Genomic DNA, 22,968 nt, shown 5'->3' with positions numbered 1-22,968 from the left:
GGTGATTGTCCTTTTCTATCTCACTGCTTGGCACTGGGATTCCGATTTTACAACGACACCATCATATACTGGAGTTCAGATCCATAAATTAGCCCCATTATTCCTTGTAAACATGGGAGTCCACACCTGTAGAAACAACCATAGGCAGCAATGACACAAATCACTGGAATATAGTGGTTTGGAATTAATGTTCCTTTTATGGCCACACACTATGTGCTTATTTAGGGGAGAAACATTAATCATGGCTTTTTAATTATGGCCTGGCCCTGATAGTTAGTGGTAATATTTAAACCAAATGTCTAATGATCTCGTGTATTGAAACGCATGGCTGCTTTTTCTTTCTCTGCTTTCATCTTGACCTTCAAATCCCAAACAGCCTTTTCCTTGAAACCTATTGCATTTTAATGCAATGTTGTCTTCCGCTGATCATGATGGGCTTCATTTTCAAGTGGTATGAGGTTTTGCCAGTGTTTCTGTCCATTGTTTTTTCTTAGAGCTCCTTGTATAGAGAGGTGAGGGTGAAAATGATATTTGTTTGATTGATGGGCACTGAGGGTGGGCATCAAGGGAGCAAGCTAGTGAAACGTTGCACGTGCAAAAGAGAAGGTCTGCACACGTCCAAAAATGTATTTTAAATGCAAAATTGATTTTAGTGCGCTCAAAATACTTTTTTCTTTGCAAGACGAACATTTTCTCCAAAAAACTCAGAAAATTTTGCGTGTGCAAAATGCACTTTTGTGTGCTCAAAATATGATCTTTCACCCGCAGAATTGTGGCAGAGATCTAACCCCATACAATTATAGGCATGTTCATGTTAATGGCATGCTAATTAGGTACCAAAACCAAGTGTCTGTTTAAATGTTTGTCAGTGAGAAACATTCATATTAAAGGGCTTCTGCAGGAGTATCAATATGATGGTCCAGAGAACGAAGGAGAGCATGCCAGAGAGACAAATCTACAGAATAAGCTTTAATTGGGTAATTACATAAAAGGGGAATGAGGCATTTAAAGGTTTAAATGGAAGGCAAATTGCCCATTATCTGGTGATTGTCCTTTTCTATCTCACTGCTTGGCACTGGGATTCCGATTTTACAACGACACCATCATATACTGGAGTTCAGTTAGCCCCATTAGCCCCATTATTCCTTGTAAACATGGGAGTCCACACCTGTAGAAACAACCATAGGCAGCAATCACTGGAATCACTGGAATATAGTGGTTTGGAATTAATGTTCCTTTTATGGCCACACACTATGTGCTTATTTAGGGGAGAAACATTAATCATGGCTTTTTAATTATGGCCTGGCCCTGATAGTTAGTGGTAATATTTAAACCAAATGTCTAATGATCTCGTGTATTGAAACGCATGGCTGCTTTTTCTTTCTCTGCTTTCATCTTGACCTTCAAATCCCAAACAGCCTTTTCCTTAGAACCTATTGCATTTTAATGCAATGTTGTCTTCCGCTGATCACGATGGGCTTCATTTTCAAGTGGTATGAGGTTTTGCCAGTGTTTCTCTCCATTGTTTTTTCTTAGAGCTCCTTGTATAGAGAGGTGAGGGTGAAAATGATATTTGTTTGATTGATGGCTCTCGTCTAATAAGGCATTTGTCATTTTCCACAGGTGCACATGATGCCTCTGGACATCGTTCATACACCACCTCAGACTGCCACCTAGTGGTGAGTCATAAGAATAACACATTTGAGCTGAGCCTTGTCAACAGATAGTGTGATCTGATGAGAATGAGAAAGGATCTGAATGTAGAGAGCATACGTTCCGGCTGTTGAAATTACATTCATCCAAAAACTGTTATCATCTGTTCATAATAGACCTCCTCCTGGGGAATTTCAGACAATCTGCATATGATGATGTGTTTTTGTTTATACAGTTCTCCATGTGAAACTCCAGATGGCTGACATTACGTCTATATCACAATAACAAATTCCAATTGAACCCATGCTGTAATAAAGAGATGATTTAATTTAAGATTAATGACAGAATGGGATCAGAAAGAGCAAAATATCAGGGAACATTTGTATTTCACAAAATAACATTACACAACAGTGAGCTCACTTTACGTTTTTAATAACAACCTTTGGCAGTAGTAGCCTGTATGTTGTAATGCTGATGATAAGAAACAATCGTTCTGATTGAAAGGAGACTCCATACCTGATAAAGTGAATTCAGCTTCTTGAAACAACATTTTTGATTACCTGTCTCTTGTTTTGCTGTTTGTATAGAGCGTTGTGGTATCATTTATGTTTTTTTCTGATGTTTTACATATAAGAATTTGTTTGACATTTCGTAAACAGTACCTGCTCGACACCACATTACAGTGTCACCTAGTGGTGATTATTAAGAAGTGCAATGTTTCTGTTGCTAGTCAAGTATCCTGTAAGATTTTATTCCCCTTTAGATTCCTGTCCCCTTTCAAGACCTCGATACTTTTCTTTTGGCTGAAAGAACTTCCATCATAACTGTTTACTATTAGTATTAACTATTTATAATTTGCATAATTTGCTTATGCTAGCTGACACGATGCCATTATGCATACAAAGGAATTATGACACTATATTGTTTTTCCTTTTTGAGAATTGGGTGTTCATGAGTCTTTCAGCCTGTTGTACAGCTGTTACAGAGTCTGGCACATGTAGCCTGAATGTCTCAGTATCCTTTTCCAGAGAGCAAATGGGTGAAACGTCTATGTGATGGTGAGAGAAGTCTTGGACTTTGATGAGTCTTGCAGATGCTTCTTAGATGGAAGGTAGCGGGGCAAAGAGGAGAAACAATAATGTACAGTATGTGGAAAATAATGTGTTTTTAACCTTAAACCGCATAAACACTTTTCATTACACCAAATATACAAAATAATGTTCTTTTTAGCAACATCATATGACCCCTTTAAGGACTATGAGGTTATTATTATTTTTTTAAACAGAGATACACTATGTTGCTGCTTTAAAAACTTCAAGAAAGGTGTTTATCAAACAGCAGAGAAATTAACCAGGATTAATGTGATGAATGCTAATAAATGACCTATTACAAGATTTGTCTGTTGATACTGAGACTTTTTCGTCAAGTCAATGAATTTTACTAATAAGGTCTTGAGAGAATGTCAGTGTTGTAGTGAGTCTGGTGAAATAGGTTTTTAAAGCAGCCTGAAGTTGTTTTAGTTCAGCCACTCATCTGAATGTGAGTTCAGAAGCCCAGACATGAATCAAGAATGAGAAACAGATGTTTACCTAGAGGCCTAGAGGCTTTCTTTCTTTCTTTTTCTTTCTTTTTCTTTCTTTAATGCGTCTCACTCTCAGTATTCTTTTTCCAGGTTTTTGTTTTTTGATAAGGTGAACACAGGAAAAGAAGGAAGAGGCTGGTCTGGAGCTCACAGACAGTGATGTAATCTGTTTGTGAAAAACACTGTCAAAATGTGATTGTAACAGCCACATCTTAAATGGGTCACTTTAAGTTTGGCAGGAGACAGACTGACTCACCAGCCCCTTCACACTGTTTGGTGTTCCTCCCATCTCCCCCTCTCTGTCCTGCTCTCTCTCTCTCTCTCACTTTCACTTACACACACACACACACACACACACACACTCTTTGCTTTATTAACCAAAAATCTTCGACTCCTGAAAGTTTGGCTTTTCTTACCTTTGTTTCCATTGATAAATGTGAAAGTGCACAATGTCCAGATCCTCATGCAGAAATCCACAGGAGGTGAGCAGATCTGTGGCCACTGTTAGCAATATGTGAGAATGGTGCTGTGACTAAACAGACCAGCAGCATAAACACGTCTTCTAAGGTTGCCTTTCATGGTCTGAAAACAACCTTTAACTGTGCTGGAATTTCACTTCAGACTTAACTTCACTTCAGACAGATTAATAATGTGTAAAAAGAGAAATTCAAATCACATATTTCAACACATCTTCTAAATCACATCACAAAGAGCATTTTGTAAACCATTGAAATAGATTAACAAAGAACAAAATATTTTTGTAGTCCTGAAAAAAGGGCCAGACAGCTATCAACAGCTCTACATTTTTCGTTCACACATCTTGACATTTTTCATGCAGACTGTTTATCAATAGAGGTTTTACGTTTCTTACATTGGTATTTCTTTTCAAAACATTTATTTCTATTGTTCTGTTTCTGAACACTGCCTCCATTCTTATAGCATCAAACATGAGAAGTGTGACAAACAGCAAAATTAATTTGCTCATATAGTTTTGAATTCTTTTCTTCATTTGTTCTAATGGTCAGGGTTTCCACACTCATGGAAATATCATGGAATTTTAAAATTGTGTTGCTTTTGCATAGAGTACAACTTTCTTGCAAGCTGTGTTAATGGAAGTTTTTTTTTTCCTTCTTCCAGGGAATCGGTTTGCAAAATATTCTTAATGATTCATTAGTGAATTGGCCTAAATATACATGATTTTTTTTTTTCCAGCAATAACAAATGATAGAAAGGTTATTGAAAAGTAATGGAAATTCATTCATTTGCAACACTGATGCATGCTGATGTTCACGAGATGATGACGTATTCTTGGAACACAAATAAAAAGGTAGTTCAAAAGGCACCCTTTGACTCTTCAAAGCAATTAAATTGTATCATTTCATTTCCTTATGTGAAGACAGGAAGATTTGAAGCATATTTTCCTTGAAGTACCCTTTTTTGACTTTTGAGGGAGAGAGAGACTGAGTCAGAATAAGCAAATGGATGTTAGAAAGTTGGAAGATTTCATCTCCTCAGCATGGTCTAAGCACATCTCATCCATCTTGCAGGTCTGCCACATGTTTTCAATCTCATGGACCATTCTGCATGTCTTTGTGTTTTATAGCTGCAGGGCAGCTTCATGCTGAAAGCGCTCATTGCTGTGCCTCAGGTCATATGCTTGTGTGTAAATGTTGAACATGTCCTTTAAATATTTATATGGCTATGTGTCTGATCTTGGGAATATTTCAAACACTCCCAAGCAAGTCTGAAACAGAACTCTTACTTGAATACCACCCCTACTTATACACAAAAAAGACGATGAAGAAGACAGTGTCCAACAAATCTGTTTCATATGTTCTTGATCCACATGCTCAACCACTTCTGATTTACCTCTCAGAGTGAATCATGTGTAATGCTTTTAGTTACTTCAGGGAATGTGTGCATCTTTCAGAATGGCAAGAGGAAAGAGGTTAACATGCTCTTCCTGGGGTCCAGGCCCCATAATGACCCTACCAGAAGCCTCTCTGCATACTTTCACTGGTGTAGTCATTAAGTCAAGCTTCCTCAAGAACCCCAGCACACTATCCCTGTATGATTCATTTTGGATCCAGACCCACTGAGTTTAGCCATTACTTGTATCTGCCGGTCAAGATTAGTCGTGCCTGGATGGCCACAATGAACTTACAGAACTCTAATGAAAACTGCTTGACCAGAAATGTTGCACTGCTCCAGAAGAGTGCAACTTAAAGTCCAGACTAAAAAGTGACTGAAATGATAAAGCAAACTTTACTCAGATTACAGAAACTTGGTTTGATTGGGATCTTTATTTTTCCCCAGCATTAGTAGTCAAAGCACTAGACACCTGCAACCCACGTGTTCCTTACTGAGGTCTTGACGTATGTCATCACTTGTCTTGTGTCTTCGCCTATTGCTAGGCAACTGACAAACCTTGTGTGTTTGTCTGTTTTTGTTTGTATTTCCAGTTTGTCTCTTAGAGCCCACCCTACAGGTCCTGTCCAGCTCAATTAGAGAGAAATAAGTTGCTTTGAAGAGCAGCAGTCCCCTTTAAATGGCCTCATAAAGAAACATCACAGAAGATTACTGTGCAGTACGGTTATTTAACCGCTTCTGATGAGACAAGTTGTTCTGTGCAGTATGTGTAATGTCAAGTTCCATGTTTTTTTGGGACATGAAGATGGTGGTACTATGGTATTGTTTTTTAAATATCCTGGAGTACCATAGTTCATGGTAATCATTCAGTTCCATGGTATTAACATCTGGCACCACACGTACTGCCACAGTTATTTTAGTAAGCAATGAAATAAAAAGAGTGTGTGTCCATGTGTGTGTGTAAATTGTGCGAGTTTGATTGTTGAGAATCATTGTGCTTTTCTGGGGTACAAGAAGAACCTCTAACCAAGACCGTTTGTTCTCTCTCTTGGAAAATAATAATATTGTCTCCATTCTTACTGAATTTACTTTTGTGAATACTGGCATCTCAGCTGGGACACTAACTACTTCCTGTTTTTATACTGTTCTAATGACCTCACACTCCACCAAATTGCCCTAAAACAGGACGCTCATGCGACACTCAGTGTCCAGAAAACCTGAGGTAAGATTTTATAGGTGCTGTCTACTTTTCCATTCATGCATGCTGGGCTTAAATGTTGCCTGCAGTGAAGCCATTTCTGGATACTGCTCTTCCATGCTTCTTGCTTTTTCTTATTAATATTATGAGACAAGTTAATGAAGGTCATTTGAATTCCAGGGATACAGATGAGCATACTTTTAGAATATGCTCTAAGTCCCAGAACATCTGGTGTTTCTAATTCTCCAGCTTCCAACAACTAAGTCAGCACGTCAACAGTATCACAAACCTTCATGTGTCCCTTTATGCTCCACACAGACAATGAAGAACATTTTTTAATCAATGACCTCTAGATTTTAGGACAGTAAGTTAAATTGGCTTTTTTCTCATGAGAGTAAAGTTCCACAAAAAAGGATGCCAATAACATGTTTTTTTTGGCCAACCGTCGGACTTAAAATGACTGCTATCCAACGCCAATCTGTTAAATATCTTATATCTCTTACAGTGCTAGAAAACTGCATTAAAGCATGTAAAGCTCGTTCACAGGAAGCCCTTATTAAATACTGAATTTCATTAGGGCCACTGGAGTGAAACTGTTTGAAGCTGTTTTGGACCACAGAAACTGGCCCATTGCTGTTTAAAGTTTGGAGCTGCTTTGCTGATTTCATTGAGTTGGTCAGTTATATGAAAGTGAGATCTTAAAGGGCCTTAATCCAAGTAACACTTTTTTGTATCTAAAACAAGACCTGATCTCCCATATTTCAATGTTTTAGACCTGTTTTGCTCTGACTTCCCATTGACCCTAGGATTTGTTATTCCTTACAGATTTCAAGCAGGTTTATGTTCTGCTGATACAGTGGATTTGTTCTGCAGATTCTGACCTCATGACTGAAAAGCCACAGTGTATTGCTGTTGGCTCTTTAGTGTTACAAATCACTCATATTGTTTATCAACACATTCAGAGGGACGGATGGGGAAAAGCATGCTAATGTGTTTGAGAAAGAGTCAAGTAATGGCTTTCATGTGTTTGAAATACATGGATGTCATTCTTGAATGGCTTTCTTGTGAATGTTGCATAACTAAACATACTCCCAGCAACGAATATCTCACCACAGTGCTGACACAACAACAACTTTGTTTGTCTCTGTTTACATTTGTACACCCTTACCTGAATATCTTGTCACAAGATCCATTTATTGCTACTAGGACTGAAAAAAAAAACTATCTATAGAGGCTCTTTTACTTCTTTGAGATGATTGTTCCAGAACACCCCTTTCACACAGCAATTTAGTCTACTGTAGAGGAGCAGTAGATGGTGCTGAACCCATGTTGTTGTTTCATGGCAGAGTGCCGACCCTATGGCTCAGGGCTGAGCTATATAAGCACCGGACACAAACCTGGACTTCACATTCCCTCTCTCTCCTCCTCATTCCAACTATTTATCAACTACTCTGTAAATATACCACAGAAACAAGCAGGAGTACAAAAGCTTTCCATTTCACAGAAAAACCTTTGGTAAGGTATCATATTCTCATCTTTTTTACTGTAACCACATTTTGTAGATTTGGATTCAGACACTAATGCTTTCTAAATTGTTTTCTATAGAAAGAAATGTTCTCACTGTTGTAGATTTTGTATTGGTCATATGGATTTTTGAGCAAAATTATCTGTTCAGTCCTATATTTTGTGTGTGTTTGTTTGTTTTTGTATGTACAAATGATTTTTATCTTCATATTTTGTAATATAGTACTGTTTGATTGTGACATTTGTAGTCATTTTTGTTTTGGAGTAGTCATATTGTGTCTGGTCTTTTAAAGTTGTAACAAATGTGAATACAGACAGAAGCTGTTCAAATTGACTGCACTGAAAAATATTTCATCACGCCATGCACAAATTGTTTGTTCATATGGAATGTGTAGTTAGGTCTGAGTATTTTGGCAGGATGTAAAAACAGTTGTACATTCCCTTGACACACAGTGATGGTTCTCACAGATGCGATATTTGAGAGCAGCTAAAAATTTAAGTACTTAAGCTCTTTTTCTGCAGCTTGTCTTTGTTTCAGAATGAGTTTTCAAGAATTCTGTCCAAAGTCTTTCAGCTGTTTCTGTAAAATGGAACGTTTTTAAGTAAAGGAATTTTTCTCAGGTCAGTTTGTATTTTGAAAGGTTGAAATGAGTTCATAACTAGTTGAACAAAGGGACATGGGAGTTTCTTGTATGATTTACAGAAATGAAAACACTATGGTCCATTTCCTTCTGTGCAATTTACTAATCGTCTTCATATTCATATCTGATCGGCACAAGATCTGTGGCTGGACTATTCTTAGTGTGGAGGGAGCTGTGTGTGAGAGGTCAGAGCCCCTTTACTGGAGGTCGGAGGTAATTAACAGGGAGCCAGGATGGGCTGCCTCTCAACATGGACCTTTCTTCTGTTGGGAATTACAAGCACATTTTCTCAAGGTTTGTTTGCCCTATGAATTATAATTAGCACATTTCACACTGAAATGCTAATGCAAGTAATTGCTAAACCAGTTATCTGGCATGTCATTGCTCATGGCAGAAGCTGAAAAATTTCAACAGGATATTGACAGCTGGCTCTTAGAAACATGACTCTTCCAATACCCCAACCCCCAAACCTCTCTTCAGCAAACCCATTACTGAAGGCAACATTGTTCTAGTGTCCCCAGTATATCCAGAAGCAGAGGTGTTTTGCGAGCCAGCAGCAGAAAGCCACCTGCTAGCAATTGGTTCTACTCTGTGTGTGAACCACTAGCGGAAATCTCTTTCTGAAGTAATTTGAAGGGCGAAAAATCACAGAAAAACAAAATTATTCTTTTATTAACAACACCCATGACAATAAGCCTCTTACCACATCAAAAACCCATCATTGGGCTGCATCATTGTAAAACTAATTATAAGAAGAAACTAATACAGTTTCCTTATTAGGGACATGGAGAAGCATCATGGGGACATCATGGAGACCAAACCCAGCTGTGTACCATAATGAAGGTAGGTTTGTAGGTTTCTAAAAATTCATAACCAATAAAATATTTCAAAAGGTGAGCCATATTAGTACTTAAAGCCATCAACAATTATTCCTTTCCTCAGATAATTACGAGTGGACCACATGGTTCAATGTAGATCACCCTGGAGGGAAAGGAGACTATGAGAAGCTGAATGCCATTCGTTTTTATTATCGAGCCCGTGTCTGTGAGGTTCCTCAAGCTCTAGAGGCACGCACTACCGAGTGGATCCCAGCTCGCAGCACTGGGGAAAGAGTACATGCTGACCCAGCTGTGGGCTTCTGGTGTATCAATGATGAACAGCCTGTTGGGAGAAACTGCTCAAACTATGCTATACGTTTCCTGTGTCCTAAAGGTAAGTAAATGAGGCTGTAAAAGCCATGACATTCCTATGTTCAAAGCTCAGTGTTATTGTGCACATTTTCTCTGATAATGATGGTGAATTGATTAAATATGGAAAATTTGGATTTGTTGATGTTACGGCAGAAATCCTTTTTCAAAAATGTGTTATTTTGAATTTACCATGAGTTAACATCAGTTTTTGATTTCTGATAACACCCTAGAAATTTAGCAGAATCTCTCGCTCTCCATTCAGAAATTGTTTCAGATGTTGAAGAAGTGATATGGGGTCCATGGTCAGACTGGAGTCTGTGTCCAGCTCAGTGTGATCAGGCTGCAATACAGCATCGCTCTAGAAGCTGCAAATCCAGTTCCAAACAATGCAATGGCCAAACTGTCGAGGCCAGGTCATGCCAAGGGCCACCTTGTCCACGTAATGCGTTTACTCCTTTTCCTAAAGATTAAAAAAGATGATTTTCTTGTCAGTTAGAATTTCAGCTAATTTTTATTGTTATCCATGTAGACAGTCAGACCATGTGCAATAATTTATCCAATTTACCTTATATTTGTTGAAAAATCTAGTTTTTTAGGCATATGTTGACAAAAATCTCTTTCCCCTTTTTACTTTTTAGGCTGTGATCTGCAGTGTGTGATGGGCAAGGTAAACGATGAGTGCAATGGCTGCATGTGCCAGGATCATACAGTTTTAGGATCAGTCCGTAGTGCTGGGGGTCTCCCTGCACCTGGAGCTGCCATCCTCCGTGCTGGTTCCAGGCCCAAACTCCTTACTGTAACTGATCACAATGGCCATTTTCAGGTCCCTGGAATCTGCCCTGATGGCAACACGATGCTAATGATCAAGCTGAAACACCACGCTCCACACCAAGTCACTGTGCCCCCAAGCCCTGAACGCACCTCCGTTCTCCTTTTGAAGCTAGAGAGAGCAAGTAATGCTTCTTTAATGATCTTGAATCCATTTGACCTATGAACGATCTGTATTAGCGTTAGAATACCATCTCAAGAAGACCTTCTGACGATTAGTTTAAATGTTACAATCATTTCAGGGGTCAATAATAATAATAATTCAATAATATTTTTTCCCAGTGGTTCATAAAGTCATAAACACACTTTTTCTAGAAAACAGTGGCATACAATGTAAAACATTACTGATTGGTTTGTAGTTAAACACATTTGTACTGATGCTTCCCAAGACTATCACAAGTCATTTTGACAGTTTCATTCATGTTAGCTAGCTTTATAAGATTATCTTGGTAAAAAATTAGCAGTGGAATACAATGCGGAATATGTCACAGGAAACCAAACATTTAAGTTTGAAAGCATAAAAATGTACAAAATCAATGATTCTAATGCAACATCAATGTGTTCCTCAGAAAAACTGTATGTGTTGAAAAACCCTGAGAACAAGGCCAGAAGGGAAGGTCAGACAGCTGCCTTCTGTTGTAAGGTTGATGGCACACCTGAACCAAACCAGTATGAATGGTAAGCTTAAGCTTTTAAATATAAATTGATGTTCACTTTGAAATTTCAACAGATTACAAGTAAACCATGTTTCCTTATCTGATGGTATTAAATGAGAAAGTAGAGAATGACAAATAGACGAAAGTCAAAGCCCTCATGTTTTATGTTCCTTCAATAAATAAATGAATAAATAAATATAGGGTTAAATGAGGACAGTTCAGACAAACCAGGTTATCATGAAGTTATTTCTTCATCCCCACAGCATGATAATTATCCTAAATGTGAGAACAATGATAATCGCTGTTATCACTCTTTAGGTTCCACAACGGTACTCTGCTGGACAGGAGTCAATATCAGTATGACGAGACACTGGTTTTGATTAATCTCAGTTTGGACCATATAGGACAATACTACTGCAGAGCCAGTAATGAGAACGGAGCCATCAAATCTAAGCCAGCCACCCTGACAGTTATTGGTGTGCCCTGCCATCCTATTTTAACCCACATATTTCATTTTAACCTTAAATGTATCAAAATACTTTACAAATAGTCTGGTCTCAGTTTGGTATTTATCTGTTTTCTATCCATTTCTATGTTAAGGTCTAAAAGCACCATCATGCAACCCTAAGCCTGATTCCCATCTGATCCGACTACCACATGACTGCTTTCAAAACGAGACTAACTCTTTCTACTACGATGTTGGGAGATGCCCGACCTCTATGTGTACAGGGAAGCTGGATAGCGGCATCAGATGCAAAGACTCAGTTTCCTACTGCTGTGGAATTTCAAACATGGAGGAGAAAGAGATTACATGTCAGGGATATCAGTTGCCCATCATGATAGTGACTCAGTGTGGCTGTAAAACATGTGTGGACACAAAGGCTATCGTTCGTGGATGTGCTATCGCAGCAGACACTGGTGAGCCCATGAGGTTTGGACACATCTACATGGATGGCACAAGAATAAGTCGAACTGGATACAAAGGCACATTCTCTATCCAGGTACCAACAAACACAGAACGTCTGGTTCTCACCTTTGTGGACAACATTGAGAAGTTTGTGAATACCACAAAAGTGCTACCATTCAATCCTAGAGGTGGAGCTGTGTTCCACGAGATCAAACTGTTGAGGAAAAAGCCAGCTGTGATTATTAGCTCACGAGAGACTAATAAGCTAGATCTTGGTGAGGTAGAAGGCCAGGATCCCATTGCTGAGATTGAGATCCCACCTAATGCATTCTATAAAGAAAATGGAGAGGTGTTCATGGGAAATGTCAAGGCCAGCGTGACTTTCCTTGACCCCAGGGATGTATCAACAGCAGCGGCTGCCCAAAGTGATCTTAACTTCATTGGTGAAGAAGGTGACACTTTGCCTTTGAGGACCTATGGAATGTTCTCTGTGGACTTCAGGGATGAAGAAGGAGGCGAGTCGCTCAATGCCGGAGAGGTGAAAGTGCGTCTCGATGCAGCACAAGTGAAGATGCCTGAGCACTTGAAGACAATGAAATTATGGTCCCTTAATCCTGATACAGGTTTGTGGGAGGAGGAGGGCCAGTTCCATGCTGAGAAGAAGCAACGGGGGAAAAGAGAGGAGAGAACCTTCCTCATAGGTAACATGGAAATACGTGAGAGACGGCTGTTTAACTTGGATGTACCTGAGAACAGGAGATGTTATGTGAAAGTGCGGGCTTTCCGTAGTGAACGGTACATGCCTAGTGAGCAAACCGAAGGAGTCGTGATGACTTTAATAAATATGGAGCCCACGCCAAGGTATTCAACCAACCCTCGGGCTTGGGGTAGATTTGATAGTGTCATCACTGGCCCAAATGGTGCATGTCTTCCAGCTTTCTGTGATGAACAGAAATCAGATGCATATTCGGCCTACGTCATGGCCAACCTTGGGGGAGAAGAGCTAGAGGCAGTAGCATCCTCTCCCAAGTTGAATCCTAACACCATTGGCGTCCCGCAACCCTATTTGAATAAACTTAACTACAGACGCACTGACCATGATGATCCCAGAATAAAAAAGACAGCGTTCAGCATCAATGTGGCCAAACCCCGTTCGAACACAGCTGAGGAGGCCAATGGTCCAGTTTATCCATTTGACAAACTTAAAGAGTGTGAGGAGGCTCCATTCAGTGCAGCTCACTTCCGTTTCTCAAGAGTTGAAGGAGATCGATATGATTACAACACAGTGCCTTTTAATGAGGATGATCCCATGAGCTGGACTGAAGACTACTTGAGTTGGTGGCCAAAACCCATGGAATACAGGGCCTGCTACATTAAAGTAAAACTCAACAGTGCCCATGAGCTCAACGTTCGGTCTCGCAATATGGGAGGTACCCATCCAAAAACCGTTGGCCAACTGTATGGCATTCGTGACACCAGAAGCATCCGAGACATGGACCAATCAACTGTTTCAGCAGTGTGTCTGGAGTTTAAGTGCAGTGGGATGCTGTATGATCAAGACCGAGTGGATCGGACCCTTGTGAAAGTAATGCCTCAGGGCAGCTGCAAGGGAGACAGTGTAAACAGCATGCTACAGGAATACTTGGTGAATCATCTTCCACTTGCTGTCAACAATGACACCAATGAGTTCACCATGCTTGCACCTCTAGACCCACTGGGCCACAACTACGGTATATATACAGTGACTGACCAAAATCCTCGGACAGCCAAAGAAATTGCACTTGGACGTTGCTTTGATGGTACATCAGATGGCACTTCTCGAGTCATGAAGAGCAATGAAGGAGTGGCATTAACATTCACCTGTGGTGATAAAGAGGTCACTAGGCAGAGTATGTTCCAGCAGATACAGAACTCACTGGGTCAGGCCACAGCTGGAAGTGCAAGGCCGGGAAGAGGAAACCGGAGGCAGAGAGGTGGCTCAACAGCACCTCGCAGTAGTAGGAGGAGTACTCGTAATTCCTACACGCGTGCCCAGACCATTGGTTGATATTCCAAGAACTTAAAAACTCTACATGAGACAAGACAGACCCATACCCTATGGGGGCTGCTCTTATGTGAGTTTGTTTCATTCAGAGTTACTGGATTTAAGCCATTTTAAAACTTGACAGCATTTCAGTTGTATTTGAACATGGCTGGGGCAAAGTCCCACAGCAATTTAGTATTGCTGATAACATCAACTGGCAAAAAATACTAGATTTCATGAATTGCAAATCAAATTAATATTAGAGCGAAGAAAAGCCTACCAAAACCTAACTAAAATTACCATATTTTTTAAAACAGCAACTCAAGAGGAATGCATGCTTCATGTAATTTTTCATTTATGTTTTCTATTGACTTGTACTGTGGTAAATATTTTACTACTTGAAACTGTAAATATTTGAATATTTATTGCATACTTCAGAGTATCAAAAACAAAGCAGAACAGGGGTTCTGAACTCTGGCCCTCGAGGTCCAGTGTCCTGCAGAGTTTAGGTCCGACCCTAATCAAACACACCTGCCTGTGGCTTTCTAGTGATCCTAAAGACCTTGATGAGCTTGTTCATGTGAGTTTGATTAGGGTTGGAGCTAAACTCTGCAGGAAAGTGGACCTCGAGAGCCAGAGTTCAGAACCCTTGCAGTAGAACATCACATTTCCACCCAAACAAACACGCATGCCATTTATCACTCAATTAGAAAAACTCTGAAGTTGTCCAAACCCTTTACAAAAATACCAAGTGATAATTTAGTCCAATGATTTTATTAAATTAGACTTTAAAAAAAAACATGCCTTTGTCTTTATATTGTTTTTGTCCAATTTTAGCAAATTTGTGAGAAAATCCTCTAAGCTGTTTTTTTTAGAAATATTTTTGCTGCCAAGTTTGCATTTCATTTTACTTCATACATGCCTGTAGAAGCTTACTGTATAATGACAACGGGTCAAACAAAAACACGAGACCCATGGACCTGCTGATTCAGTTAGTAATGATTAACAGTGATCATATACTGTCATATGAGCAGCAATATTGACTATCATTAATTGATCAAATGTGCAGCAATAAGTTCATTTAAAATATACTTTGGCAGAGAAACAACTGCGCAACATAGTCCATTCTGATTTCCCATAAAGTCAATGTCAACAGATTCAAGATGATGCTTGGTTTCGGTTTTGTTTTACTCCCATTTTCATCCTTTCATTTAGTCAGTGTTCATTATGTAGTGTTGACTCAACTGACAAACGTCCGATTTTCAAATGTTGAATGGTTCACATTTGGAAAACTGATACGGTTTCCAATTGTGGATAAATATGCAAGAAAAGTATAACCATACTTTCGATAAGGACATTCTTGGAAGAAATTAATTTGCATAGAGCATCACATTTACTTCTGTGTAACTGAAATTGCACAGCTTTAAAAACATAAGTCACTTTCAATGAAAACAAGAGATATTGTATACAAAGTTCTCTATAAGGCATTGAAATGCTTATTTAAGCCAATCAGAGGAAACGCCTCCATCAAAAATGTCCCACATCATACAGTCTTGTTTTTTAAAATAAAAATGAGATTTCAAGGCCGTCTGAATAAATGTACTATTCCCCCATTTGCCGCTGGGGTGCAATGGGCTGATAGCAGCTTTATGAGGAGTCCGTCACCACTGGAACCAAGTAAAGGGTTGACACAATTGTTCAGTGTCCAAGATGGCACTGAGAAGCATGAAAGGGTAATGTTGCATGTCTGCAAGGGCATCTGGGCACAGAGGGAATGGGAAGGGGGATGATGAACCTTCGTCACATGAAGTCATCAAAATCATTGCCATAGCCATCGTCAAAACCAGCATAATCAGCAAAGTCATCTTTCATGGTTGCTTTCAATCCACCACCAGGGACTACACCTTTCTTCTTTTTCTTATTTGCCTTCTTTTCCTGTGAATAACAGCAACAAATTAATATCGAGTATTTTGCTGTTGATATTTTGATTATAATGAACAATACAGAATTATAAATAACAAGTAGTCTTAGTGGCTGTAAATAAGATTCTCAATCTAGGCAAGAATCAAGTTATTTTCCACTCAAAAGAGGTTTTGAGGAGTTTCTCTAAAACGGAGTACAAAGAAGCAAAATCATTCAACTCACCTTTTCTTGCCTTTGTTTTTCACCGAGCAGAACAGACAAAGAATTATTTATTTTTTTCAGGTCATCTACTTCCACTACACAGAGGGGAGGGGGTGGGAGGGGGGGGAACATTAGTCATCAGACATGTGCAAGGTTTTATGTTTGAGAGGTCTACCATATATGTGGAAATATCAGTAATTCTCGGTCACAAACAACCATTATTAAAATATACACAAACTACTAACAAACAAATATTTCCGCACTTACATGAAATACAAAGCTCTCGAAACAGTGACTCCAAAAAGCTGGAATAATGCACTGATTTTTCAAACTGTGTTATCTTATCTTTCAGTAAATTTTCAAATGCAACAAAGTCATCTTTGGATGAAGGGCACATGGCTTCAATCCCAGAGGCATTGTTGGTTGTGATAACAGTAGTAGAGGCATTTGCAGCAGCAGGATCGACACCTGAAATCAGAATGATTGTTCAGTGATTAACTATTAAAATATGCACTTGGAAAGCTTCACATATTGTGCACACAACTTGTTTTTTTACCAAACACCTCACGGGCCAATTCCATGTCTGCCTCCTCCTGCAGTTTCTTCAGTCGAAGCTTCTCTGCATGCTGCTCCTCTGTTGATAGAGTCTCACTCACCGTTTTTTCCATCTGTTCACAGGTTTCAAAAACTAAGGTTAAACGGTTTAGGATACGCAAAAGAAATGAGTATCAGGAAAGAAAGGGGTTAATGCATTAATGAGTAATTATACAAGTAATAATATTTTTTTCTTACCTTATTTTTCAACTCATCTTGTTTGTTCTTTTGCAAAATTTCTTTCTCTTTTATTTTATCACTTAACTTTTTCTTCTCAGGGGGTTTCAACTCTATAGGAAATGTAAATCAAACCATAAGAGTACTTTCCACTTGGGTTAAAGAAAAACAGTAATAAAACAACACACACCCAAAAGATCTACTTAATGGCGAGTTTTACAAATATGCAATGGCTCTTCCTACAACATGTTTACATTGTAAAATTTGACCACTCAACAGAGATTAGTACCTGCTTTTTTCTGTTCAACTTTCTTCTCTTCTTCCTTCTCCTCCTCCTCATCATCCCAGTTATCCTGCAGAAAGCAAAATGTATGGAAACCTTATGTAAACTAACAAAATAAATTTAACTCAATTAGAATGTTTTCATGCCCTATTTACTTTCATCCGTGTAATAAGCAGAATAATGTAATGATTCAATACTTCATTATTCCTTACTTATTTCATCATCATTAAATTAATAACAGAACAAGTGTTTTTGATTAGTTTGGCCATTATAATTACACAGGCCCAAAGATTATAAAACAACAGTTTTTACAAATTCACAAAAGTAATAAACAATTAATAAACAATGAATACTGAACCGGCAGAAATAGTAATGAAGCAATTTAAAACAAAACTGATGATAGCTAACTTTTACATTTGAGCTGAGTAAGTAGAAGCAAGTGCAGTACAGAAATTTCCTCCATGCCTTTTTAAAAGATTTGAAGGCGCAAAAATCATAATTGTGAAGTTTCCTGACATTTCTAGGTTTTCTATGGCCGTGGGCACCCTGCAGAATACTGTCATTCCAGAAAGGTTTATTTGAACTCTTGAGGCCTCGGTTAGCGGGTTAATTCGGAGAGTCTTTTCCAGAGCTGCCTTTCAAACAAAACAACTTGCAGTAAATGACAATAATTACGCGCGCGCTCACATTCTCTCAGTTCGAAAAGAGGAGGGCGCGTGAGAGAATTCTAGAACTTCATCCACGTTCTCGGCGCTAAATAATACATTACAAGCTAAAGTAGCTACAACAATTGTAATAACTAAGACGAGCAACATATTTTTGAATTGAGTTAGTACAATGAACAAGTAAAAGAAGTGAAAAAGCTGCTAATGAAGCTCCACGTGTCCTGTCACTTGGTCGCTGTCGGAACTGGTTTCATTTCAGTCAATACATTTCAACCACGGACACTCACATGATGTGGCCGATGTGCTGCCAAAACTCCTATATTAGTTTGATTAATCTTTAAAGGGCTGGCAACTTATTATTGCTAAAAGAGAAACTGTCAGATAACAGACCCGTCAAGCTGGCAGATGACACGTTTGCTGACGTAAACACAGAAACTGTCAGTGTAACAGTAGTAACTTACTAGATAATCATGAACACGCAACTGGATACATCTGGTGGAACTAAATAAAACGGGCCTATTCTAGACTAGCTACACGGCTAAAAATACACCATGATTGTCCATATTAGTGTTACTACCTTTAGCCACATATCATACGGAAGGCAGAACTGCAAGGACTAAAACGCTCTTTAGTGATAAAGTTTTGACTGCATGGCCATTAGCACGCTACCTTGACGTCTTCCTCCTCGTCCTCGCCTTCCCATCTATCCAGCTGCCCGGCGCCACTTCTGATCGGCTCACTTGGCTCGAAGTTCTCAACGTCTTTGGCAAAACAAAATAATGTCGTGGTTAAGACAGTGACCGACATCCTGTCATACACTTAGCTCTAAATGTGGAAGTAATCCTTACCCCAGTCGTCGGAATCCGCCATCTTGGCTAAGTGTGAGTTAGTTAAAGTAGTAGCTGAGAGAAAGCATGTGCTGCTCTGATCAACGCGCTTCTGTCTTCATGCTGACGGGATACCGGAGGACTGGAGACCGCGCGCCACTGGCTACAACGCCCCCGTGTGGCGCACAAGAGGACGAGTCATTACTGTTGTGCAAGTTTGATGAATCAGGTCATATAAACTGAGTCATAATTATAATTGTATTAATTATGATAATAATACATTATTAGTAGTAGTACTTTTTACAATTATTATTATTATACTTAATTGTTGTAGTTTTATAATTAGAAGTCCCCTTATGTCTCTTGTAATACTTTATTTCACAGACGTGAATAAATACATAGATACACAAACACTCTCAAAGACTCTCTCCTGTCCCTCCCACTTTTTAAAACATAAGTTACACCACTGCTTTATTTCCAATGATATATGCACTGGTTTATGCACAACAATACAAAATTAAAATACAGTCTGACATCAGGCAGCACGCAATATTATGACAAATAGGTACAGTTACATAAGTAGCCAAATTAAAAACATGAGTGAGTTGTTTACAAATGAAAGAAAAAGGAAACTTCACAATCAAGTTTTTACTTGAAGTTAATACAACCCCTTCTGATATTTTTCCAGAATTTCAATGTATGAAGGCTGTTATAGCAGTTAATAAATAAATAAATAATACTAATAAAAACAGGACAAGAATTTGAACAAAGCACAAGTCAAACCAAATCATTTTAGGCAATTACATACCTAGGTTGATACATTATTATCCAAGCAAGCAAATATTCAAAAACAATCAAACAAAATCACATTTTCACTGACCAACTATAATAAAGTGCTGAAAGAAATATTTATAGTTATTATAGAAATAGTTATTGTTCTTGTATTTCTCATAAGTCTTATATATAAGTAATACAGTTACATCACATTGCACATATTTGGAAAGAAAAGTTCGATTCAGTATAGCAGCAATTCAGCAGCAACAGACCTAACTCATCCCAGAGAAAACAGCAGCATTATCAGGACGCTGGAGAGGTAGAAAAAAGGACTGGGGTGCATTGCAACTCCCAGTGACATGCCTGAAATGATACACAAAAATAACTGTAAGTCAGAATAAAGAATGTTTAACAACCCAAAATGTCCAAATATCAATAATTCATTCAGGTTTGAGATTGATCACACATTTAACTTTTTTATATTAATGTATAATAAAATAGTTTTTCCTTCTCCCTCTATTTTTCACAGCAGGAGTGAAAGTACCTCTGAAATCAACAGGTTTGTCCTCCCAGGGGTTGAGCACCATGGACAGGGCCGTCTGCTGTACTGTAGACAGAGCGGAGCGCTGGGCCTCAGTCACAGCAACGGCCTGATCATAGGTGAACATACGAATCTGTGCCTGGTTAAACACTACCTGTGAAGAGAGAAAGCAGAAACACCAGGTAATAAAGAATGACTTCAAAATACTTTTAATTAAAAAAAACAGAAGACATCATAAGAGTGTTTTGAGATCTTGAAATTGAGGTAAGAAATGAAAGAAATTAACAGTTTGTTAGATTTGTATCATTTGTTGTCAAATCGGTGACAGGAATTAGAAAAGATATTCCTCCTTGCCGTGTCAATAATAGTTATGAATACAATCAAATAGCCACATACATTCATCATACATCATTCATTTTAGTGCAAGGCACTAAAGAGGCTAGAGAAAAAAGATACTAACTGCAAATTTGCCCGCTGGGATGAGAGCGATGGCAAGTGGGGTAATTCCTTCAATTTGTTCCCTCACCAAAGCAGACATGGCTATGTCAGGTAGTCCCGCTACAGAAAGGGGAAAAATGCACAAAAACACCATGTATAGACGAAAAAACATCAATTACCACAACTATGAACCAAAACTAGCAAATCAGGCACAAGTTCTTTAAGCTACTAATGCTAATAAACAATTCTCTATGATAAACTATATCTGTTAATAGACTCTTTTTATCCAAAGTGACACAAAGTACATTTATTACAGGGACAATTCCAACTTTGGGTTAAGTGCCTTGCTCAAGGTCCCAATGGGGATTTCTGTGGGAATCAATCCACCAACTTTCTGATTACAAGTTCTGAGCTGTACCTGCAATCGCTCCGATCTCAATGAAGACCTCTGATCCCCAGGAGCTGACCGGTCCAAATGCCAAGCTATGACTGAGCAGCCCTGTCAATGCCTGCAGCTGCTCCTCAGAGCAAGACAAATTCAAACGGCCAAGCCACAAAACTGCTTTACTGGAATAAAAAAACAACAACACATTTTACATTAAGCACAAGAGTACATTTAATTGAAGGAAACATACATGCAACAAATCTTTAGATAATTCAGATAATTGTGATTTTTTTTTTAGATAATTCAACCTGAACTCCACTGGATTCAGTTTGCGCATGATTGGTGCATCAATCCCACACACAATGTGCCCCAATGCCACAAAAGTGCTGGAGTCTAACTGGCTAGGCGTCTTTCTGGTTGAGTTCAGAACGGCGGAGAATAGTAATTTCAGCTGCAATTGCAAACAGAGGTCATTTACAATATGTACATTCAACCATTCAAAACGGGATTAGTAAGATTTTTATTAACATTTTAGTAAGACATCGTTACAAAAAAAAATATTTTTTTTCCAAATAAATGCTGTTCTTTTGAATTTTCTTTTCCTAAAGAAATATTAAGCAGCAACAGTTTTCTACATTGATAATAATAAATATTTCTTAAGAACCAATGTCAGCATATTAAAATGAAGGAACATGTGACACTGAAGACTGCAGTAAATTTCAGCTTTGCCATCACAGGAATATATTACATTTTAAAATACAGAAAACAATTATTTTAAATTGTAGTCATATATCACAATATTTGTGTTGTTTTTACTGTAATTTTGATCAAATAAATGCAGCCTTGGTGAGCAGTAGAGACTTATTTCAAAACATTAAAAAATCATACCAATCCCAGTGATTGAACGTTAATGTGCATTAAAATGTATAATAAATAAAGAAATGAATAAAAACAGTATTGTCAAGTCAAAATCAATCAGTGCATTTTCTTTCATTAGTGGTATACCGTGTTTTTCAAATCACAATTTTACCAGCCATTCCAGCTCACTTTTACTTATGTTCATCAACATTTTACCTGTCTGCTGGTCCATGTGTTGAGAGCCCCCATAGCTGAAATTGACTGAATTTCAGAGAGTCTAAGAGAGGCCAATTCTTCAAGTGTGAGCTGAGTGGCAATGCGACCCAACTGAGAGATCACAGAAGAGTTAAAAGAGGAAGGCATCCCATACACCTACAACACAGACAAAAAAAAATTGACCACTATTTATTATGCCGCAGATATGCAGATATTCACTGAATATCACCAACATATTATGTTGGAGAAATGGAGCAATTCAGGCACCTCTTTGGTCTTTGTAAGGAGCGTTAACAGCTCGTATGCCCTGAAAAACGGATCCTGGCCAATGAGCTCCAAGCACCTCCGAAATGCAGCTTGTGGCATGTTTCTAAGGCTGTCAATAGTCCAGGCAGCAGGTTGTGTCCCATGCAGGCTCTCACAAGAGGGGATCAGTCCAGTATCTAAGACACAGAGATGGAGAGATGAAATGAAAAGGGTTGAGTGGTCAAAAGTGTGAAGTGACAGCCATACTACTGTATTATATTCCTTCACAATCTGTTATCTATTTAAACAGGGTTCCCACTCTTTCATGAACACCAGATTCAAGGACTTTCAAGGACTTTTTAAAGCACCATTTATTTTATATCAAGCACCTATCAAATTCACACCCCAGCAGATGTCGTGTCATGAAAGACCTTACAGTACTTAACATTTCACCACTTACACTTAACATTTACATTAAACATTTCAGAGTAATAATGTTTTGAATGTGTAGGTTTCATAAATTCATACCGTTTTGAGCAGTCGTGTTCAAAGGAATTTAATGAAATCCATTGAAGTCAGTACTGGTAATATTCAAATACAATTTCTAAAATACTGATAAAATATGCATCAAACTGTTTTTTGCTGTAGTTCTTGTACAAGATCTAAATTCGAAAGAATTTCTAAATTTTTAAATTAATAAAAAGTGGTTAAATGTTGTAATAACATGGTAAAACCTGTTAACATTAAAAATTTGCACATTCACTCAAAA

At 38.4% G+C, this 22,968-nt stretch overlaps 3 protein-coding genes across 5 annotated transcripts in view; 1 reads left to right on the top strand and 2 right to left on the bottom strand.

Annotated features, from left to right (window-relative positions):
• Positions 1-7,766: 7,766 nt before the first annotated feature.
• cilp (cartilage intermediate layer protein, nucleotide pyrophosphohydrolase) lies at positions 7,767-14,861 on the top strand. The gene is made up of 9 exons (XM_016571710.1): positions 7,767-7,817; positions 8,606-8,761; positions 9,248-9,310; positions 9,410-9,679; positions 9,920-10,096; positions 10,296-10,610; positions 11,055-11,163; positions 11,460-11,617; positions 11,742-14,861. The coding sequence occupies exons 2-9, from the start codon at positions 8,701-8,703 to the stop codon at positions 14,093-14,095; spliced, it is 3,507 nt and encodes a 1,168-aa protein (XP_016427196.1). The 5' UTR covers positions 7,767-7,817; positions 8,606-8,700; the 3' UTR covers positions 14,096-14,861.
• Positions 14,862-14,946: 85 nt separating this feature from the next.
• On the bottom strand, positions 14,947-18,932 carry eif3jb (eukaryotic translation initiation factor 3, subunit Jb). 3 transcript variants are annotated; one of them, XM_016571712.1, is made up of 8 exons: positions 18,763-18,932; positions 18,584-18,675; positions 17,256-17,319; positions 16,988-17,079; positions 16,740-16,863; positions 16,463-16,663; positions 16,217-16,290; positions 14,947-16,006 (listed from the first exon to the last, which is right to left on the bottom strand). In XM_016571712.1, exons 1-8 carry the CDS (start codon positions 18,782-18,784, stop codon positions 15,872-15,874), a joined length of 804 nt encoding a protein of 267 aa, XP_016427198.1. In that variant the 5' UTR covers positions 18,785-18,932; the 3' UTR covers positions 14,947-15,871. The 3 variants fall into 3 exon arrangements, with proteins under 3 accessions (XP_016427198.1, XP_016427199.1, XP_016427200.1); XM_016571713.1 differs by having other exon boundaries at positions 16,752-16,863; positions 18,763-18,931; XM_016571714.1 differs by having other exon boundaries at positions 15,876-16,006; positions 16,217-16,238.
• Positions 18,933-19,643: 711 nt separating this feature from the next.
• LOC107755011 (uncharacterized) overlaps positions 19,644-22,968 on the bottom strand; it is a 20,056-nt gene continuing 16,731 nt past the window's right edge. The window contains exons 21-27 of the mRNA XM_016571655.1: positions 22,221-22,396; positions 21,954-22,109; positions 21,188-21,330; positions 20,913-21,061; positions 20,517-20,614; positions 20,060-20,210; positions 19,644-19,878 (exon numbers count right to left, since the gene is read on the bottom strand). Of these exons, the coding sequence (XP_016427141.1) occupies positions 19,793-19,878; positions 20,060-20,210; positions 20,517-20,614; positions 20,913-21,061; positions 21,188-21,330; positions 21,954-22,109; positions 22,221-22,396 (959 nt within the window). The 3' untranslated portion in view covers positions 19,644-19,792. The remainder of the gene's footprint in view (positions 19,879-20,059; positions 20,211-20,516; positions 20,615-20,912; positions 21,062-21,187; positions 21,331-21,953; positions 22,110-22,220; positions 22,397-22,968) is intronic.

This window comes from Sinocyclocheilus rhinocerous, unplaced genomic scaffold (genome assembly GCF_001515625.1).
Source record: "Sinocyclocheilus rhinocerous isolate Xijiao unplaced genomic scaffold, SAMN03320098_v1.1 scaffold591, whole genome shotgun sequence".
NCBI classification, from domain to species: Eukaryota; Metazoa; Chordata; class Actinopteri; order Cypriniformes; family Cyprinidae; genus Sinocyclocheilus; species Sinocyclocheilus rhinocerous.
The sequence above is the reverse complement of the archived record's forward strand: the minus strand, read 5'-3'. Positions and strand labels throughout refer to the sequence as shown.

Coding starts and splice junctions, on each gene's coding strand:
- cilp (XM_016571710.1), top strand. CDS start 8,701: ATGGGCTGCCTCTCAACATGGACCTTTCTTCTGTTGGGAATTACAAGC. Junction 9,680..9,919: donor ACGTTTCCTGTGTCCTAAAG/GTAAGTAAATGA, acceptor CTCTCCATTCAG/AAATTGTTTCAGATGTTGAA. Junction 11,164..11,459: donor GAACCAAACCAGTATGAATG/GTAAGCTTAAGC, acceptor ATCACTCTTTAG/GTTCCACAACGGTACTCTGC.
- eif3jb (XM_016571712.1), bottom strand. CDS start 18,784: ATGGCGGATTCCGACGACTGGG. Junction 17,320..18,583: donor ACGAGGAGGAAGACGTCAAG/GTAGCGTGCTAA, acceptor TGCTTTCTGCAG/GATAACTGGGATGATGAGGA. Junction 16,291..16,462: donor TCGAGAGCTTTGTATTTCAT/GTAAGTGCGGAA, acceptor CCCTCTGTGTAG/TGGAAGTAGATGACCTGAAA.